The sequence below is a fragment of the Scatophagus argus genome, chromosome 9, assembly GCF_020382885.2.
Source record: "Scatophagus argus isolate fScaArg1 chromosome 9, fScaArg1.pri, whole genome shotgun sequence".
In the NCBI taxonomy this organism is placed as follows: domain Eukaryota; kingdom Metazoa; phylum Chordata; class Actinopteri; family Scatophagidae; genus Scatophagus; species Scatophagus argus.
Window position 1 is genome coordinate 8,913,029 of NC_058501.1, and position 22,533 is coordinate 8,935,561.

General features: G+C 40.3%; 1 protein-coding gene across 1 annotated transcript in view; it reads left to right on the plus strand.

The window, feature by feature from the left end:
• LOC124064828 (eukaryotic translation initiation factor 3 subunit H) overlaps positions 1–22,533 on the plus strand; it is a 49,732-nt gene that overhangs the window by 10,228 nt on the left and 16,971 nt on the right. Inside the window, exon 3 of the mRNA XM_046399631.1 lies at positions 18,424–18,591. Coding sequence (XP_046255587.1) covers positions 18,424–18,591 — 168 coding nt within the window. The remainder of the gene's footprint in view (positions 1–18,423; positions 18,592–22,533) is intronic.

Consider the following 22,533-nt stretch of genomic DNA (forward strand, 5'->3'; position numbering starts at 1 on the left):
TGTATTGAGTTACAGGTTAATCATTACACACTGAGATAAAACCTGAGATTCAGATTTAGGAAGACTCAGCAGAGCAGTGTGCACTCTTTTCAGCTCCAATCAGGAACCCTAGACACGTTTAGCTTCGAAGGTCTGCACTGTTGGATATATCTCTGTGTGCGGTGTGCTTGTGTGTTTTCCTGAGCTAGTGAGGTTGGTGTGTGTGTTTGTATACATGAATTATCTTAAACTGACTCATTACCTGCTAGAGGCCCTTTTGATCAGAAATACTACTCCAGTCTTTCTCTAAAGGAAAGATGGACATGATTGGCAGCTGTGTGTGTGTGTGTGTGTGTGTGTGTGTGTGTTTTAAAGCAAGCATGCCTGTGTGTATGTGCTATGCTGCTTTTTCATCAACAGGTGCCAGTGTGGAGCTGTACTTGCAGGACAGTCGGTGGCAGCCATTGTGACCAACATGAGTGAGAAAAAGATAGAGAAAGAGAGTAATTGAACGCGCGCAGCAAAGTCGGCCTCAGATAAAACCTTGGCTGAACCCCAACTCTCCTATTTCTCATGTCCTTGCACGCTATGTCCTTGTATCATCGACAGAATGTATGGAGAGAGATGCGTAGAACTGCAGGCAGTTATTCTCTAGGCATTTTTGCACCAGAGGCACACAAGTAGCATGTTAATAACTTGCTTTTGTTGTGTTATCAGCGATAATACAAAGAGACCTTGCAACGTAGTAAATGTGATCCTCCCCTGACACACACACAAAAACACACTTCTACAGGTTCAGGACAGGTGTTGCGTTCCTGAATGGTTTGTCTCTTAAAAGAAGAAACTGTATAATATTTCAGCCTTTTTAATGATGCCTAAAGCTACATTTAACATTAGTTTGATATTAACATTAAGTCTTTGAGTGAGGGTGTTGCTCGTACTGTCCCATTCCCATTGCCCATGATCCCATTAATAATCAACATGTAACTCTGGAGCATTGCGCTTATTGTTTCAATGTGCTGGCCCATATGGTCGACACCCTTTGGCTCTTACCGACCTCTTCACCCTGTGGCCACATAATTTAAGTTTAGTGAAAATGTCACTGCACCTCCACGTTCTGACAGCATGTGGGCGTTCATTTTTTCTGGTTTCATCCGTGTACGTTCTGCCTTGCACCTGTCTATTCTCATACAGGTTTGCAGAGGTTTGTTGTCAATTTTTTATATTTTCACCAACCTGCAGTCATAAAAAACGGAAACTGTGGGCAGCTGCTCCCTTTTTGCACTGTCATGCAAACTGACGGCAAACTGCGTCAGATTCACTGCCTGCATCCAAATAGCTTCAAAATGATGTAATTGAAGTAAGTGGCTGTACGGGAAGGGTCCAACATCAAGGCAGCCAGAGAGATCCAGGCATTTTTTTTATTTGAGGTGGACCTGAACTAAAATATGTTAAGGAAATTAATACAAAAACAAAGCAAAAATTAAATTATGTCAACTTGTTTTTCATTTTAACTCTTTAGGCTGCTTTTAATCTCAAGGAAATAATGATCAATTTGCTTATAGGGACTTTTGGTTTGGTTACGTCTAATTTACAACAGAGTAATGAATAAAAATCACCACATTGTTTCAGTCAGTTAAACAACACATGAAGTATATTTTTGTGCAACTCACAGGTTTAAAAAGCATGATTGGGCTGCCTTTCTGGCTGGTAAGGAGGGATTATACTCAGACTAACCATTGCTCACTACCACATTTGGTATGTGTGTTTGGTATTCAACTCATGTCACTAGTATCAGGCAGCAGGAGGATGTATCCTGAAGGTAGAACAAAATTAGCCTGCTCTTTCTCTTCCCACCCCCCTTGCCTTTTTTTCCCCCACTCGCTGCAGGTAAGAGACCTGCCTCCACCCTTCTGTCCAACCATTTCCCTTTACCTTCTCAGCAATCACAGACTGGCTTCCTTTCCCACAGTATTTTTTTCTTTCTTTTCTTTCTTTTCTGCACCACATTGTCCACATCTGCCTCCCACTGCCCCTGAATCCTCCTTTCGTGTCTGCCACAACCATAGGAGGATTAATAAAGCAACATACTGTTGGGAAGAGAAACGATTTAAGCACCAACCAGTGTCCTGTTGGAGTAATTATATCTCTGAAATATAGCATCCATTTTATGAAAATTGTGTTCCTTTTTTAAAAGTTGTTTTTTCAAGCACAATTAGACACCTTCTGTTTTATCATACATTATGTACATTTATTAGTGTCCCATAGAACATAGTCACCTTTCCTTTCATTGGAAATGTTTATTTTTCTAACTGTAAGGGCTTCATCAGATCTTTCAGTTAGGTTAAGTAGGTTTGCGTGCTTCCAGTTTAACAAGATCAATCTTTGTGCTAACAATGTGACAAAATGTAAAATTCCAATTTGGTTGTTTGACAGCTCTATCATAACTGTACTCGCTCAAATCTCTGTGATCATCTCCCCTCAGCTGAAAATATCATCAGTCATAAACAACACAAAAATAGTTATTGCTGGTTGTCTGGACAGCTTACACAAAGTTCAGACAATTACTTTCATGATTGTGTATTCTGCTGATTATTTTCCCAATAAATCAATGAATAATTTGATTTCTAAAACGGCAAAGTCAGTGGTGAAAATTTTTGGTCATAATTTCCTAGAGCCATCAGCTGACTAAATAAGCTGATGGTAGAAATTTGGACAACATTTGACTTCTGAAGCAGTGCTGATGTAGTTTGTATATATGATTAGAGGCTAAAATGATGTACATATTGAATATTAGATGTATGTTTGTGTACATATGTGTGTGGGTTGATTTGCCCTTGAAGTGTTTTTTTTTTTTAAACTGAACAGCATTTCCTTCTGGCTGTCATGCTACTCCATGCCAAGCTGCTCACTCTCTGCCCAACACAGGTGGTAGGGGCTACCCAGCCCCCTGTCTGGGCTCGCGTTTTGCTTCACATTGGCCGGAAAGATGGGAACAGTTGTCAGACTGGTGAAATTAACAGGTTTTAAGGGTGCTTGTTTCGCAGTGTGTCTTGATTTCAGCAGTTAGAGATATATTTTTTATTTTATTTTATTTTTGTACATGTAGACCTTAGATAGCACATGATGGTCTTTTCTTGGCCATAGAGCATTTCATTTGGATGTTTGACAAGACAACATAGAACAAGGTTGTAGCTACTCCAGTCCTAACAAGACACTTAATTAAAGAGAGCATGGAGAGTTACTCTTGATGTATAAACAACCTGTAGTCATTAACAAGGTTGATTTTGCTGATTGGCACCGTCTTTTTACTTTGTTATTTGTTGTTTATGTCACTCCTGCTGCCACTGTTTGAATTACTTAGCAGACCAATTAGGCACACATCTTCAGACTGAAGTGAATATGATTGGGCTGTGAGACAGAGAATATGCCTCCCTGTAAGAGAAATCTGGCTGCTGAGACGAGACTTGAGAGACTAGAAAAATCATTCCAAGGTTACCTGAGATTCTTCTGTTTTCATGAACGTTCTTAAAAAGGATTGAGTGTCATAAACACAAGTGTGTCTTATTAGAGACACAGAATATGTTAATATCTAAACAATTTTATATCTACACCGTATGGACAAAAGTATTGGGACACACCCCTTTATTTTTTAATTCAAGTATGGTATAGGGCTGTTTCTCAGGGAGTTGGCTGGGCCCCCTTACCTCCAGTGAAGACATTTTGGACAATGCTATGTTTCCAACTTTGTGGTAACAGTTTGGGGAAAGTCCTTTTCTATTCCAGCATGACTGTGCCCCAGTGCACAAAGTAAGATCCATAAAGACATGGTTGGATGAATTTGGTTTGGAAGAACTTGACAGACCCGCACAAAGCCCTGACCTCAGCCCCATCAAATACCTTTGGGATGAACTGGAGCAGAGATTGTGAGTCAGGGCTTTTGGTCCAACATCAGTGCCTGACCTCACAACTCTTCCATTGCATGAATGGGCAAAAATTCCCACAGAAACACTCAAAATCTTGTGGAAACTCTTCCCAGAAGAGTGGAAGCTGTTATAGCTGCAAAGCTGTCTGTGTATTTAGAATGCAATGTCATTGAAGTCCCTGTTTGTGTAATTGTCAGGTGCCCCAGTGCTTTTGTCCATACAGTGTATTATCTCACAGTGTTAAGTAACTGCCATCATATACACATTCAGTGATTTCACTAATGATTTCAGTAAATTTCAGTAAGAGTGTTGTCCTATATGAACACTGACCTCCAGATTTTCATTTCAATTCATGTCACGTATTGTTCTTTCTGAGGCCAGTTTAGCGTCATTGTTATGTCGTCACATCCACCTATGTTTTAGCCTTGTCAATCCTGTCTTTTTGACATTGGTATATAAGATTTGTTGGTACTTTTTAAAAAATTAGGGTCTCTCTCAGAATAATAGACATTTCTCAAAGCAGCCATCCTGACTTGTCAAATGCAGGTGTAACTACTGTGATAACATTAATCCTGGCTTCATTTCGTTTATAGGTGTTTCAGGTCCAAGGTCCCACAATTGTGTTCCTGGCTCACTTGTATGGTGTAGTGGAACGTAAATGGACCTGAGCAATCGTTAATGTTATTAGTTACACCAGTGCCTTTCATCCTGTGACAAGTCAAAATGTGTGCTGTGAGAATGGTCTGTACCTTGTCTTGCCTTGCCTCTGGCTGCCACATAACTCCAAAGTATAATAAATACACTCCATAGTTAAGGGTTCACAAGACCCCCCCCCCCCCCCCCCCCCAAATGCCCCTCTCTTCTTTGTCTGCCTTACATTTTTGTGATTGTGGCCAAAGAGTTCAATTTCAGTTTCATCGGTCTGCAGCACTTTGCTCCAAAAATTTGATCCAAGGGTTGTGTTGCATACAGACGGCAAGTGTGCCTTCTGATGGTTCTACACTGTAGTGAAAGCATTGCAGTACTAGGATTGTGCACACTTTGCTAAAAATATTTACATCTGTGTATCACACAGTAACACTTTGTCAACAACTACACACAAACACGCAAAATGGAAGACATGGAATGTGGTGTGTTCTTTCTTTCAAACAGAGAAGAGCCTATTCCAGCTGACAACAGGTAAGAGGCAGGGTGCACCTTGGATTGGTCACCAGTCGCAGGGACACACACCACACACACACAAACAGTCACACATGCTCACGTGAGACATGTTTGAATTACTGTTATATCTCACTTTGTCATTCTTCAGTCAGGTCCATTAATAGACATGACCTCTCATGTTAGGAAACATAGAAGTAATTTTCTGGGTAGAAAAGTCACTTCATGACTGTAGAAATAAATACCAAATATAGCAGCCTTTCTTCTTGTATAAGAAGAAAATGTTTTCCTTGAGAGAAAAATGTGAGAAATGTGATTGGAGAGGCAATTTGGGATTAAAGCCTTCTTTGTTATTTATTCTAGTTGTCTAACTTAACTAGCTTACTTACAAACCTTAGCTAGCTTTACCTACCTTGCCTAGCTCTTATACCACCTGCAAAAAGGATAACACACCAAGGCTGAGCAGTCATGGTATTCAGTAAATATTTGCAGCAGATATTTGTTAAGTAAACACAGCCTCCCTCAGTTTTTTTGAGAATGTCATAGTATTAATAGGACCATGATTGAGGAAAACATAGTACTCGGTGGAGAAAGCTTATTTAGCATTGCAGAAATGTTCAGTTTTGCCTTGATTATGGCTGGTAGAAAAGCTGCAGCATCTGCTTCACATTTTTTTTAATAGTTTGTCACACCTCCAGTGAATATTGCCTTCAAGATTTTGATGAGTACTGTCTTTTTGCCTTCCATATATCCTCCCTTCCATTGGTTTTCCTGTGGCCTCTTTGGTCTGCAGCAGGTGTTTTCATTAACTGACTACCTACCTTTCTCTTTGTAATATCAAAGAGACTAAATTTGAAATGGACTCATTACCAGGCTGAACTATGCTCAACCAAGTGTTAACGTGTTCCAGCAGAGCTTTGCTGCATGGATAATTAAAAAAGGTAGTTATCAATATATGCTTGGGCACCAACATGCTGTTTGAATTATTCAACAAGTCATTTTGCATTTATTAATTTGCCACTGCTCATTAAAAAGTCTTTTTTTTGGAGAAATACTTTCTGAAGTGTAGTTATGTAGTAACTGAACTGATATCCTTTATATAATCATGTCTCACAACATAGTGAATCTCAGCCTATCCTTGTTTATGAGTGACTGAGCCTTTTGAGGATGCTTCTTTCATACCCAGTCATACCCTTTCATACCCAGTTTGGTGGCGCTGTCCCAATTTATTTGAAATGTGTTGCTGGCATCAAATTCAGAATAAGCATATACTGACAAAAAAATCAATGAAGTTATGAGGAAAAACATTGAATATAGTCTATTTGTACTGTTTTCGGTTGCATAGATGTCAAAAGGGATTAGCAAATCATCAAATTCTCTTCAATGTTTTCATAGCATCCCAACGTTTTGGTTTTTTTTTTTAATCAAGATTATAGATTTTCAACTATTTTGCTCGAATATATATATGTGAATTGTTGGCTAGTGTCCACTGGAGGGGGTGCTTGTAAAAACAGCAACTAAAAATTCTTAATCTTCTTAAAATAAGGCAAAGCAATGGATGTGAAAGCACAAACAGAGCTAATTAAGGCCAATTACATCAGCCTCTTCCTCCAATTGAGGTCTGCAAGGTTAGTCCTTGGTTTTTGGAACTTTAATTGTCGTCTGTGGCAGACATTGTCACGGTGGGTTAATTGAAGTCAGAAGGATTAAAAATACCTCTGCCATGATCTCTCCGTTCACTACTCAGTATGCAGTGAGGTGTGTGCATGTGTGTCTGTGTGTATTTAGTAAAAAGTTAGCCCTCCCCCAGTCTGATAAGATCTTCCCCGGGGTTGGCCCTTCAATAGATCACTCTACGTGCCCCAAATGGGAAATTGATTTCCTCCGTTTTTCTTGCTCTCCCTCAGTGAGGCTAATTAGAAATCACTTGGCAGCACACCGTTAACCTAAATTTATAAACAACGAAGACATCATTTGCCCTCTTATGTTTCAGGATTTTGGGTAGCACCTATGGCTTTTCCAAAGCTTTAGAAAATTCTCACCGATTGTCTTTTGTTCTATGTCCACAGACTCTCACCTTGCCTCTCTCCCCATCTCTATCTCTGTCTGAACTCTGTCTTTCTGTCACTGTAGTGTAGATCTGAGACTGGCTGTTAGCAGCATGCCAAGGCTGTATCTGCTTTTGAATGCTCACCTAGCATTATAAATCAAGAGTGTGGGTCCCCCGGGTGCCGTCACCATCGCCATCAGTTCCACTGTTTTATTCATCCGCTCCTTTGTCTCATCACGATTCCGCCCCACATTAAATTTTGTCTGTGTCTTTTTGTGAGGAGGAGGTGGTGGTGGGGGTGGGGTCAGAATGCATTATCGCAGACTGCTACTAATCCAGGTGGGCTGTAGGGAGTTGGGAGAAGGTGAAAGGCAAGAAAAAGAGAAGAGAAGGATGTGACAAGGATAAGAGGACAAGAAAGAAATAAAGAAAAGGATGAGGATGGCAAGAGGGGAAAAGAGGTCTGAAGTGTAAGGATGGGGAGATGGAAGAACTGAGAGCAGCCAAGGACAAGATTGAGAGATATGGCAGGGAAAACTAGAGGAGAAACGAGAAGATGGACAGCAAAAGTAAACAGCTATGAGAGAGTTCCTGAGGTGTAGAAATAGTCTGCAAAAGATGGAGTAAGATAGGGAAGGAGCAAATGATGATTAAATGGGAGAGCAGAGCTGACCACTATGGGCAACCCCTAAGCACCCATCATTACCACTACAATGACAAGGAATTGTCATTCTTTTGACTTTTTATTAAAGAAACAGATTTTGTCTAACCAAGTTGCTCATGTTTTATATGAATGATTCAACTGTTTTTCTGCCCATTCAAGTCTTGGAAGTACCCCAACTGAGAGTCAGCTAACACTATGAGGCAAATGAACATGTGTTTTGCTTACAGAGGCCCAAATGCCTGGAATGTCTCTTCTTACTACTCTGTGTTAACCTCCGATCGGTCCTATGTTTCCTCCTGCAAGTCTGACAGTTGTAGTTTATTACAAAGGTGAGACCTCGTGGGGTATGAATGAGACAAATGATGTGGGTGCTGCTGCAATTAATTTCCCCTGTGTATATACTGAGGTTTGTATGGGGGGAGCTGAAGAGCCTACACCTGTGAATACATGTGCTGGCTGTAGTTGTTGCACCTGTTGTAGCCAGTGGGGAGGCAAAGGATGAATGATTGTGTTTAAGGAGAAAACATGGGCTTGACAAGCATGATTAAAAACAAGTTTTAATTTTTTTGTTTGTTTTGGATCTGTCTAACTGATGTACCAATTTTTGAGATGTTCAAATTCATTTTGAAGTCTTTCATATTTCTCCCATGTGTTATTGTGGCATAAAAAATAAAAGTGGAATAGGCAGTCCTTTTAACAGGCTGCAGTGGTAACCTACTATACATGGAGCTTCTGCACTTTCTAACCCTTGCGAGCAAATTGCTGATAAACAGACTAGCTGATCAAATGGAATTGTTTTTCCTTTGTCTTCCATTCAAAAATATAAACCAGGGTTTGTGCACATGTGAGCAAGCAAACAGGCACACGCCATTTCCCCTTCCATATCATCTCCCCATCTCAGCTATGAAAACAAAGCCCTGTGACAAGCGGTGCTGTCAAATGTGCATATGGTGAACTCGTCGGTGTGTTATGTACACTCTCGAGTGCCTCAGTGCATCACAGAGTGTAGATTGTGTTTGTGTGCCTGTTTGAGGCCTAACGTGTGTGTTAATATGTGCGTGTGCATGCAAGGTAGGCATACTCTCCGCAGGGCTTGCTTAACTAAGATTAATTGCATCTGATCCACTGTGCCAGGTGGAACATGGACTACGGTGGGTGCGTTCAGACAAACACACAAACACTCTCACAAATAGGCACACACATCCCATTAAAGCTGCGCGGCTGAAAATTAGCCTCTTACCTCTCCTGACACCCCGGACCAGACCACAACTCGATACCACCATTTACTTCCCGACAACTCGCACATTCATCACCGTTCCTCCTTCCGACAGACAAACACTTGGACAGACAAAATGCCATGACAGAAGGACGAGCTCTCTGCTCTCTCACATCAGCATCAACTGACCTTGACAATATACACGGAAAGTGTTCAGCCTCTTTCTCTTAAAAGGAGAACGAGGAAAGAATGTGCTTAAACCTAATGCCTCTGACAGCATCCAAGATACAGCATGTCTGTAGGAACACATACACACACACTATGAAGGCACAGCTGAGTTTTACTGAATTAATTTAAGTGAGAAAATGTCAATAAAAAGCTGAATTAGCAACAAACATGAACAGTAACCCTTAACTGATATTTGGAACTAGTATGCATTTGCAGTAAAACAATAAAATCTTAGAATAACTAGTTATGGAATGTGACTAATTCCAGTTTACTCACATACTGCAAGTGCAGTTTTGGGGTACTTGTACTTTACTTGAACATTTTAATTTTCTGGTACTTTTTACTTTCACAGATACTGGCAGACACTGTGCTTTCTACCCCACTAAATGTATTTGATATCTTTAGTTACTAGTGACTTTGCAGATTCAGGTTGTTCGGTGTTGACATGCTTTTACTGGTGTTATATAACCATGTGTTGTGGGTGGGACATTGAGTAAGACCACAGAGTGGTACAGACAGACAGAGGATGCTGCATCACAGCCTAATTTTTAAATGAAATAGTATTTTCGGCAATCAGACAAAAAAAAGATAATTGGAATAATTATGAAAATCAGACTTGATAAGCAGTCTGACTCTATTATATTCCTCTGTTCTGTGGAGTGTCCTTGAATGAGAACATGTTTGAATTGTTTGTGGACTGGCCTGTCAGGTTACACCTGTCCCTTTCACAGTCGTTAAAGGATGTTTAAAACTGTGTCAGTTTGCTGGGAATTACCATTTGCAAATTTATTTTAGAAACAACTTGGGTGTCATCTTTTCACAGTAAACCTTACCTTAGCTTTTGCTCACTTCAGCTGATAACTATCATTCGATAATTAAATGTTATTGTTAATATATATAATTATTCATTGGTATGAAAAATGTTTTTGGATCTACATTGTAGGCAAGGTCAAGACTCATCTCCTCTCTACATACTGAACCTTCGCGATCAATAGTCACAGCATAGGTCAACTGTTCCTCGTTGCAACATGCACGTGCATGCGCACACACACACACACACACACAGCTGTGTGCTCACTTAGGAAATTGCATTCACAGATGAAAGACACGCGGTCGCCCTCCTCACTCTCCTTCCACCTTTCATACTCTCTCCTTTCTTCTTCTGTGTATCCTCCCTTCACTTCTCCTCTCTTCACCTCTCTATTTCAGTCTCTCATGTATGTCATGATGATGTTGAGTGGTAGTCCTCATTAACCTTGTGGCCAAGTTGTCATGCATATAATGTATCTTCACCACTACTTCCCAGGCTTTCTTCTGATGTAGACTACCCACTCAGTGTTGTCACATAAACCTTCATCAACACTAGCTGCCATGTTGCAGATATGTTCATTTGAATTCATTTTAATTAACTGGATCATAAGTAACAAGGTTAATTAGTTCGAAATTGATATTGCCACAAAGCTGCATGTTTATATATTTGTCTCTTACCTTTGGCTAATTCCTTCAATTGTTTATCAATGGCCTTTAGTTATCCATTTAAAGAATTCATCCATTACTATTTGCTTACTGTTTCAACTGTCCATCATTTAGAAAAGCTATTTGAACTGTTTCTTAAGTTTTAGCTGGCTAGCTTCTTTTAGCATCTGTAGTGATGACACATACTGTTAAAGTTCGTGTGCTGTCTGCATTTGGAGTACATGTGTCAAATTCATTTGCTTGTGTTTTGTCTATTTGCAGTTGTTTTCTTCAGTTGCAGTGTGTTAAGCTCTTTCAGTCACCATAGAGCACAGTCATTTCTGTCTTATAACCACATGCCGATGTCCATGTGTCTTGCAGGAAGTGAAAACATTTTTAATAGAAAAAGGTTGAGAACAAATGAAAGAAATCAATGCAAGGCGGCACTTATGAGCACGCTCAAGGGCAATGCCTCTTAGCTTTAGGCCTGACTGGCATATTGTATTGTCCCACTGGGACAAAAGATACATGGCCTAATGAATGGGACTTTGATGGAACCTGGCAACTAGTGGGAGACCTTGTCTTCAGTGGCTGTTGTAGGAAAACAGAATTTCACACACCTTTGGCAGTGTTTTTATCATCTTAAATCTGTTAAACATGGCCCATGTGGTTGTGGTGGGAATGATATTGGCAATATTACGCATTTTGAAAACATCAAATTCTGGCTCAGCTGTGCACTTTTTTCTTTTACCTCAGTTGTGTAGTGTACAGACATTGCTGTGCATTTGCAGACATAAATAACTTTGTGTCCTTTTTTCCTTTCCATTCACTTTAGGTTTTTTTTTTTTTGGTTGTTCTAGCTTGAAATTATATTTCCCTCCAAATATAAATTATAATGAACCCAAAATACACAGGCCATGAATGAAATTAAGGAGGGTGTTCAGGATGTGATGTGTGATGTGCTGGATGGACACAGTATTGAATTCTCAATTCGTGTTCAGGGAATTTAGAGGAGTTGAGAGTTTAAAGGGGGGTGGGTAAACAGGAAAGCAGCAGTGGAACAACTTGTCTCAAGGCCTTCAAACGTCAACACTCACTTTGTTCTTCATTATAGACAATAGCAGATGTAGTGTTGCTTAAAAAGGATTAAAGGATTGACACAGGCGTTTAGAAAGAATGCAAAATAAATGTGTAAACACAGAGTTGGTAAGAACCAGTCTTCACTTTTTGTCTTACAAAACAGCTTGGAGTTTGTGTCCACAAGTAAATGAATGTCGGAATAGAGTGCAGAGGGGGTTGTCAGCTGTGTTGAAAGAGTGGGTCAAGAGTGTGTGGACTCATTAAATTAGAGTTGGTGCGTTTGAGTCCTAAGGGTAAGAGGAAAAAAATGTTGAGGAATTGCACCCCTCCCCACTTATCAAAACACTGGTAGGATAAGTTGTATTTAAATTGTAATGCGCCTCAACATTTATTCAGTTGTTGTCTTGGCTCCGAAGTATTTATGAAATGCCAAGATGCTCAGACTTTGCTGTCACCACTGAACACCACAGGAAAAAAGTGAGGAATTTGTCATTAAGAGCAGCCAGCAAAAATCGTGGTCCCATCAGTCATCCAAAATAAATGTTTTTGGTGTCTACTTTGAGAGGATTTTGATAGGTCAACACAGTGTGATAATATATATATATATGTATATTTAATTTGTTTTTGCACAAGTGAGATAAGAGCGCCTGTCTCTTGACTTTTACCATGCTGAACTCCATCACTACTTTTTAGACGGCAGTTCAATTGCAGCAGTGTATTTTTGTGTTGAATCCAAGCTTTGAAGAGCTTTTTCCCACCATCCCACCAAATGTCCTTAATCAATGGTCAAACTGAGGCTCATGATTCCCCCTTTATTGCGACTAATAGAGGGGAATCTTCTGACATAATGTAATCAGATTATTTTTGATAGAGGTCTGATTGGCCCATGTAACCTGATTTTAAGCCATTCACAGTTTTTATTCAACAAACCGAGGGAATAGCAGAGGTAAATGGAGGGTGAAGAAAATATAGCTCGCCAGCTTTCACACTTTTTACTTGATTTTATTCTATTCATCCGCTCAATGTGACATTAGTGGATATAAACTTCAGTTTGTGTGTGTGTGTGTGTGTGTGTGTGTGTGTGTGAGAAAGCCACATCAGACTTTCCAGGCAAGCCACCATCAGCCTGTCAAGGTGGTGATTAGAATGTGTTGTGACACACTATACGTGTGTCCTCACATTGGGAGACACATACACACTCGCACACATCTTCCTGCCCACGCTGAGATGTTGTGGCCTGCAGCAGCATGCAAGGTCTGATGCAGTTCACCTCTTGTGTCGTTGAGTATTAGAGTATGGACTATCTGTCTGGTTCATTGTAGAGACACACACGTACACACACACACTGGTGGTGCCTTGTTGATTTTGACTCTTAACAGTACTGCTAAAGGTGAGGAGTTTAGCTCCAAGCTGATAAATACCCCCACTCCACCACACACACACAAACGCACTCACACGCTCAATTTAGATGTACAGCATGCAGTACATGGCATCCTTAGGCTTTACACATCTCACACTTTGTCTTTCCCCCGTCCTCACATTTAAGCGTACATTCCCACTCTCTAGCATTTTGCACTTTCACTCAGAATCACTCGACCCTGTTTCCTTCTCCATTTTCTCTTCCTCACACTGATCTCATGGCTTCACACATACTCTTTTAAATACGCATTCATTTTGTCTCTCTCTCTCTCTCTCTCTCTCTCTCTCTCACACACACACACACACACACACACACACACACACACACACACACACACACACACACACACACACATACATCATCACATTCCCTTTCTCTGACACACACACAATCAAGAAACACTAAGGGAATGGGCAGACTCATTCCCTGTCTGGCCCCAGCATCCAGATTGATTGATTGATAGGAGAGAAAGCAGGGCAGCAGGAATGAGTGAGGAATAGCAAACAGTCAGCATGTTCCCTCCTCTGCACCCTGCACCCCATATTGTTAAATTATCTTTTTTTCTGGTTAATGTGCAAAAGCGTCCTGTTAGCGTTTGGTTACTTTTGAGCTGAGAATTTACAGAGCTTCTAAATTAGCTCATCATTTGGGGGCAGCCATGGCCTAGAGGTTGGAGAAGCAGCTTGTGCCCAGAGGGTCACCGGTTCAATTTCCCCGGACTGGCAGGGAAAAAAATTGGGTGTGGTGGAGTGATTAATCAATGCCGCTGAGTAGCCTCCTCACTGGGTCTGTGACCTGTGGTAGGTGTAAACATAGATGAAGGAAAAGCACAGATTTTTTTCTAAGATAGTATAATACCGTGTATTTTCGTTTTCTGTTAAGCCAACAGATTTTTTTCTACCAGACAGTGTAGGGGTTCTACTTCATTAAAACAAAACTATCAACCAGTTATTGTTATTATTTTTATTTCTTACGAAATGAATGTTGTTTTTAGTAGCCTGTATCAGCCCTATGAGCATCGTTTCGTGACCTCTACCTTGTGCTTGTTGTTATAATTGTTGTGTTGACATTATCAGATAAACACAAAATTTCTTGTTTATATGCTTTAGCGTACTCACAAGTGTGTGGCTTGACCTGGATATGAAGTGCCATAGCACATCATTATTTTCTAAAGATACAAAACAGAGCCCTCTCTTCTCGCTGCTAGGTGTACATAGGAGAAACACTCACACTTTGTGAGAGGCTTCACAACTTCACTATAATGCGGTGCATACACAAAAATGCATACATATGCCCGTCTATGTCAGATGGCCAAACAGTGTGTTTCGCCTTTTCTCTTTGCAGTTTTACTTGTTGGCCTATGAACAAACAACACAGATTGGCATTTGTGGCATTTCCCAGGCTCTGAGCTCTGTATTAGGGCTGTGATGGATTAGCTGGCTGGCCTGTTGTCTTACTCAGCTGTCCGAATCTCAGTTTAGCTATCAGGCTGCATGTCAGTTAGTCTGCGTGTGTCTTCTATCTATTTCTCTTTGACCTGGGTGCAGCATGTAGTAGTTTGTTTGAAGTCTCTCTGTCTGTTCGAGTCTCCAGTGGATGCCAAGCGTCATCCAAGGGGTTAGAGTACAAGTCAATCTCCCTACTGCTTTAAACGTTAGACATACATTTTGTGTTGTTCAAAGCTCTTACGAGGCCTTGAAATCCTTCTAAGTTTGTGAATATGAGGGGTAAAATTAAGGCCTTGAAAGTTTCTGAAAATAGTCATAAATAGACTTGGGTCATTGAAAGTGTTTAGATTTATATATTTTGTGCCACATTCCTCTCTCTCTCTCTCTCTCTCTCTCTCTCTCTCTCTCTCTCTCTCTCTCTCTCTCTCTTTAATTGTCTGAGCTTCTGTAAAGCCTGCTAGTACTCATTATAAAAAAATTCTCATGATTTTAACACCAATTAACCTTGATCCAATCATGCCATTTTGGGTCCTTGAATTTGATAATATTGAGTCTAAAATGTCCTTGAATAGTCCTTGAATTTGTGTGTGTCTAAGAAGGTGTGTGAACCCTGATTGTTTTAGACTTTAATGCTAATTAGTTACAGGCTTGTACAATGTCTTTGCATATTAGGAATATTTTTTTAATGGTCCTTAAATGTTCCTCAGAATCAAAGCTGGAAATAAAGTTCTCCAAATACGGTGGTAATCCTGATAAAGCTGATTCTGATTCTGATTCTTTCTATACATGAAGTGAAGAGCAACATGTTGCCATCCCTGCCGACTGAACTTTAATTTCTGCCAAGCACATCTATCTGTGTTAGTGTTCTCTGTTGGCTGCTGGTCACTTTTTAGCTCTTGGCTAGTCAGTTGACTTTTTGGATAAGGAAAATGCTGTGTGGTCTGCTGTTTTTTTTAATCTCTTTGGAACTCAGCACTTTTGAATTTATTACCTTTTCAGATGTAATTCCATAACTTTCCCTGGTTCCATATCTTTGAATTCAGTCTTTGAAATTCTTCACAAGCAGGTGGATCCAGTTGAACACAGTTGTAAAGACCTCAAGGACATTCATGTGTCAAAAATTCTGACACAAAAATATATACTTTAACATAAAACAATACGTTTGAAGTCTTTTGTAAAGGTTAAAACAAAAGCAAGCAAGCGCTGTTACTCTGGGTTAACAGGATTAAAATAAAGTCATTGTAGCCACTACACTGACAGAGAATGAAGGGAAGATGTACAGGTAAGTGTCCATGCAGTGATTATATTAAATCTGTAGGATTTAAGGAGATTCAGGGGCAGAAATGGAGCATCATTTATAGCTTTCAATAGTCTGTATTCACCTGAAACTAAGAATCACTATTTTTGTTACCTTTGAATGAGCATTTTATATCTACAGAGGGAGCTGGTCCTCTTCCACAAAGTCTGCCGCGTCCCCTCCAAACACTAGCTATACAGAATGCCTTTCGGGTTTTTAGCATCCACCATTGGGAAGGGCGACTGGAGGTGTGTTCAGTTGGCTACAATCTGCAGTTACATTGCTAGGTGCCGCTAATTCCTACAGCTGGACCATTAAGGCTACAATGAACTGGGAAGGAAGCTGGCGATTGGCTGAGACAGGAGAGGCAGCTGATTGTTTTTTCTGTTCTCAGACCTCGAGCCTTCAGCTTTCACTTCAGAGACAGATCACTTTGTGCACAATTTCCCTGTTAATGATGGGGTGTTTGGGCAGGTATACGCATCAGTGGCACTTGAGAGGTGAGCACACATACTGATCAGCATAGAAGTGCAGAGACAGATTTGGTAGTTAAGTGGCAGGCTGCCTTCCCTCTCCTCTGAGCTCTGTGTGTTTTGGGGTCCACTGATAGCCTGGACAGAACCACTCTCCCACTCTCACTTACAAACCAAGATCCTGCAGTGCTACCGAAATGATGACTCGCCATTACACCGGGCTGACTTTTTTTTTTTTTTTTTTTTTTTTACACATTGAACCAAACTACAGCGACATAATGCTTCCTGTTACTTATCTCACCCACTCATGTTTTATTTCTCACCTACTTATCATTCGTCACTGTAGAGTCAGAATAAATTAAGAACTTCAATCTCCTCCCACTTGCTTTCCCTACCTTCGTTTTTCTTTGTAAAATAAGCTTTACACGCATTTCTACAGTGTGTTTTCTATTAGGCTTCACAATCAAATCTCAGAAACACACACACAATGCCAGATACATTTGCTCCTTGAGCCGTTTGCCACAGAATTACAACAACAGTCTGCAATCCCTCTTTTCTTCCTCACACACCCTGTCTCCTCAATTCTCCTCCTTCCTTTCCATCTCCACCCCCTTGTCTTCTCCTGTCCATTTACTGTGGTTGGTTTTTGTCTGACCATGACCAAGTCAGTCGCTAAACAAAAAGGCTAGATTAAAATGTGAGATTAGGACATCTCCATCCCTGCTGACTGGGCTGTGAATGGGGCCTCTCAGCCTGTCTGTCCCCATCCAGTGCTGCAGTCCAGATGTTGTTAAAATTCAGTGAGACATTGTCAGGAAGAAGCAGCACCTTGGTGCTGCCCTTCTCCTCATGCCGAACTCCTGCAAGGGTTCAGTGTGTAATTGTGGGCAGAGTTTGTTTGTGTAAAATACAGAAGATGCGAGTGAGTGAGTGAGTGAGAAGTATGTGTGTCTGTGTGTGCTTGTGTATTTTGGGACTGCAAACTCCTGAAATGCCGTTCTGAGCCTCTTGGTGGGTGCTACACGAACTCTGAGAGGTCAAATGCCTTGAAGTGACTATTTGAAATGTTAATATATTTTGACTAAAGTCACGCCCTGCTTTACATAACATCACCGCACAGGGTCGAGTTGAGGCCATTAGAAGACGCCAAAAGAGAAAGGTCACCTTTGTAATAAAGTGACCTTACATTTTTCATCTCCTCTCCACCCTCTTTCACTGTTCCTTGTCTGGCCCCTTTGATCCTTTTTGATTCTTCCCTTTGTAACACTTAGTTCCCTTTTTTCTCCATCTTTTTCTCTTTTTCTCTGCTTTCCTCCCTTCTCTCTTTTCTGGCTCTTCACTTCGTTCTTATTAACAGCCAAACAGGAGAAGGATGTGCTCTACAGGCTGGGGTCTACAGGGCCACAGCTGCCCAATAACACCCTGATTTATCAACCTCCTCCAGCTTGCCTGCATGGAGATGCTGTTTTTGCTCGCTCACGTTGTTGTTACTTACAGCCGGCGAGGCAGGTTGTTTGTATTTCGGGCTGCGCGTCCTTAGGATGTGTCTGGGGTAATGAAATGGCTCTCCTCGTAATGTATCTAGCCTTCTCCTCAGTAGCTGATGCCTGTCTGCGTATCTATCTAGTTCTTTCCCCTCTCTCTACCAGGATATATTTACTGACATATTGAATGAAAGGGTGACTGGTGATCCCGCTTGATGTTTGTTTTATAAATCTCCACCACAACCACTTGATAACTGAAGATTGTTTTTCTCTGTTTCAGTGCATTTCTCCTTCACATCCTTGTTGCTTGTTTTTTTTTTTTTTTACCGATTTCTCTTGTTTTGCACCCCTTCTGTTCGTACACCATGTCCAGTTCCAGATGGAGCCCAGATAATCACAGATCCAAAGAAAACAAATCCCTAAACTGATTTGAATGAAGTTCATTCTGAATTTAAATGTTTCTCTCTCTCTCTCTCCCTCTCCCTCTCCCTCTGTCTTGTTTCCTCTATTTTTCACCATCTCTACCTCTCTCTCTCTGCCTCTAGTCCAGTACCAGATGGAGATGATGCGTTCTCTGCGTCACGTCAACATTGACCATCTGCATGTGGGCTGGTACCAGTCCACCTACTATGGCTCCTTTGTCAGTCGAGCTCTGCTTGACTCCCAGTTCAGCTACCAGCATGCCATTGAAGAGTCAGTTGTGCTCATCTATGGTAAGTAGTACTACACTCTTTTCACTCATAAACAATGTCCACAATATGGTAATAATATAATATTATATAATCAATTGAAGTATTGTCATAGCTAGCACCATTACTTTGAAAATATATTCCCTTAACTAAGTTTAGCCACATCGACAAACTTAGAACATGGTGGCAGTCTTGCTCAAATAAGTAATTAGAAGTGAGCAGAATTCTGTTTGTAATGTTATGCTCAGTTACACTACAAATGTACCAAAGCAATACCAGGTTTATATACTTGATTTATTGAAATAGTTCAGATGGTTTTAATGCCAAATGTATTTTACCTCACTGTTGAATTAATGGTCAACTAATATTTGTACTTGTAATCATTTACTGTGTTTGAATTGCCAAAATAGGTTCAATGATGGGTCAGCACAGGTAATACCTTCACAACCAGGGAATTTTTGATTGACCAAATTGTAAAAGAACAAGAATGCTGAGTGCAGATCCACTGCTGTATTGTTCACCTGTCACACGTCCATTTAGCCATTCCCAGACGACCATTAAAGGCAGGTTGATGTGGAAAGTGGTTCCAAGAAAGCAGATGGATGAAACCATCATTGCTTATCTACACAAAGCGCCACAAAATAAAGCTGAATTTTCTTGGGGGGCATAAAATGACTAAAGCTTGCTCAGGTTTTAATTCGTGGGAACTAAAATGGCACTGTTACTAGGGAGTTGATTACAGTAAGTTATGGTTAATATTCTTTTAAGTTGTAGCCTTAGTTCAACAACCATGAGTCAAATTCATTCTCTTTAATCAATGTGTATCTAACAATAGCACTGCCTCTCAGAAGTCTGATGATATTCTGCTCTGTTGGCACTCAGAGCCTCAGCAATACGTCAGGGTGACAGATGTAGGACAAGATTAGTTGAGGTTAGCATAAAGGTTTAAAAAACACTGCTCACTTTTCAAGATAAGTCATGTCACTGCCAACATTGACATCAAGTACATTTCAGATAAACCTAAGAATTTTGCATGCTGCAGAAGATCTAATTTTGTAAAACGCTATGAAATGCTGCTTTCAAACGACAAGGGGGTCACATGCATTAATGGAACAGTTTCCAGTCTAACACTGCATAGGTCTGTTGTTATGCCCTCCCAGTTAGTAGCAGGTGAAAGCTGTGCCGTCGTGTCTCAACGAGATAGCACATGTCTGTCTGCAGTGCTTGAAAGGCCAACAGAGGTGCAGAGGAGGCAGTGACAAGCACAAAAAAAGAAAAAAAATGAGAAAAATAGACAGGATTAATAAGATAGTTGGTGGGCACTAACATGACACTTATAGGCATGATGTGCATGCACCTGCTTCACAGTGAAGAGCTTTAAGAGCTGCCTGTAATTGCTGCAACACAAATGCTATTCCAGATGGTGTAAGCTTCCTTTAAATGACAGTAATATTAAAACGGTGTGCATTTAAATCTCCAGCATCTAAATAAATTATAATTCATTACTTCATAACCACCAAGTGGTCGTTGAATTCATAGGCAGTATATTAGTACATTACATAAATGGGTGCATATTTCAGAGAAAGACAAAAGTAATATGTGGAACAACTGGTTTTCTGTATATTCATGGGGCTGAAATGTGACTCACATCACACTTGCAAGTTGAAAGCATATAATTGTCAAAATACAGGACAGTATCAAGATACTATTTTCTGCCCACACTGCACACCTCAGTTTACCTCCTTCAGATTTATGAACTGAAAAATAAGTGTGTAATAAGTACAACCAGTGTGACATCAAAATGTCTTACAAGCTTGACTGACCATGAAATCACAGTCTTTGATTAAAATAGCTCAGTGTTTATGCACTCACCTCAAGTCAAGACAGAGGCAGCAACCAGAGTTGTCATTTTAACAAAAATGATGAAATCAGCTTTGAATTTCATCAATGTTTCACTACTGCTGAGTGTAAAGAGCTCCTCTCGGCCCTGCTCTTTCTCTCCAAAATCACTACTGAGTTGTCATGTTCTTACATAGTACAAATCCATGATAGACAAAAGATTAATTTTCCCCAGCTGACATATGAACTCCTCTGATCTAGTCCAGCCTGCCAGCTGGCCACTCAGGCAGGCAGGCAGTCAGTTAGCCCTTTCTCATTCTAAACGAGGGCTCCTGTTAATGTCAGTCAATAATGCAGTGCTTAATGGATCAAAGCACCTCAAAGGAATTGACATTATCTCTGTTTAAAGTCAAAGGAAAAGAAAATTGATTTCTTTTTTGTTCTCTCTGTCATTAGCCCACAAGTCGATTTATGCCGATGGATGAATCAATCCGAAGGCCAACTGGCGAGTTAATAGCTTCCATGCAATGACAGCTTGGAATTAGAGTGGGTTGTTAAAAAAAATTGGTTAAATGTGTTCGCCATGACAACAGTTTTCTTACATAAGAATGGTGAACAGTCTAAGAAGTTAAAATGGACAGGCACAGAGCTAACCTGAAGAAGCTCTTTGTGGGTCCACAGCTATCACAGCGAAGACAATAGGTTGGACGTTAAACGTCATCAGAAGCAAGCTTTTAAGTGTTACTGTCTTCCAATTCCTTTTCTTCTTTATTTTATTCTATTTGTTGTGAGTCTGCAACCTCATGGAACTGGAAGACTAAATCCCAGGAGTATCTCTTTTTTTTGCATGAGCTATATTTATATATTTAAGAACTGATTACAGTTCTTATTGCTGCATTTAAACATCTAGTGAGATGAGAAATTCTCTTGGATGTAAAATGGCATAGACCTGTCTTTTTCCTGGAGAAAATCTGGTTTCATGAATTTTGAAAAATATGATGTGTTATTCATGATTTTAGTTTAGTCACCAAATGTGGCTGTCACCAGCCAGTCTCGGCGGAGACTGCCCAACATGAATTTAGACTGGCTGTATCTTGTTTTGGGATTGGCTGTACTGTAGACAAATGGCTTGTCACAGTTGGCCACAGTTGGTCGGGTCACACTGAGATTTTTGGTACGCTGTAGTTTGGTGGCTGTCAGCCTCTCCAGTCTGAGCCAATATACCACTTTTTCTTTGTATAGCACGTATCATCAACAGGAAGTGGAGTGGAGATTAACAGAGCCATTCCTCTGAGTCAGTCTTGATAATTTTACCTTTTTCTGTCTTTTAACTGTTAGTTTAAATTGACTCTTCAATTTAAAGAAGACCGATAGCTTGTCTACTCACTTCTTTTTTTGTTTTCCATCCCTAAAATGGATCAAATATATTAACAGTCAAGAGATCTGATTTAAGGCATTTCCCCCGATTGACTGTTAGAGTAGCTCCTCTCCAGCAAGCTTCTTTAAATTTTTCTTTCTCTTTATTTTCACTGAAGACTGATTTTCAGATCAGTCAGACATCTTTAGATTTTTGTAAATAGTAACTAACTTTTGAAATAGCAACTTCACATTTGAATATGTTAAGGTTTTAAAAAAGTGCCTGTACCCTAGGGGTGTATAAGACAGTGAAACCTCTAATATCATCACGAGGCTCCTGGTGAAAAAAAAAATCTTAAGCCAATTTTGGCATAGTGTGAAAAAGATTTGAGTGAAAAGCATCCGGAATCACAAGCAAGTCCACTCTGGTAGTGAATGTACTCTTACTATGTTAAGTTGTTGTTTATAGCTGTTGTGAAAAACAAATATCACCTTTGACTGTTTTGGGGATTTTCTTTTCACGTGGACTATGAGTTACTTTGAGTTGCCCACAGGATCAAAGTGGGGTCTTGTAATGAGAACCTTGTTGGGTGAGAAAATGTGAGAGGGAGAACCAAATCCAGGATTTTTCTCAACTCGCCCAGTCATCCTTAAGGTGCCCCTGAGCAAGGGACTTAACCCCTGACTTCTTCAGTAGATGCTCAGAAGCCATGGTTCGAAGGTGTGATTGTGTGTTGCCGGAGCAGCTCTGACTCAGATATGTTTGAAAAT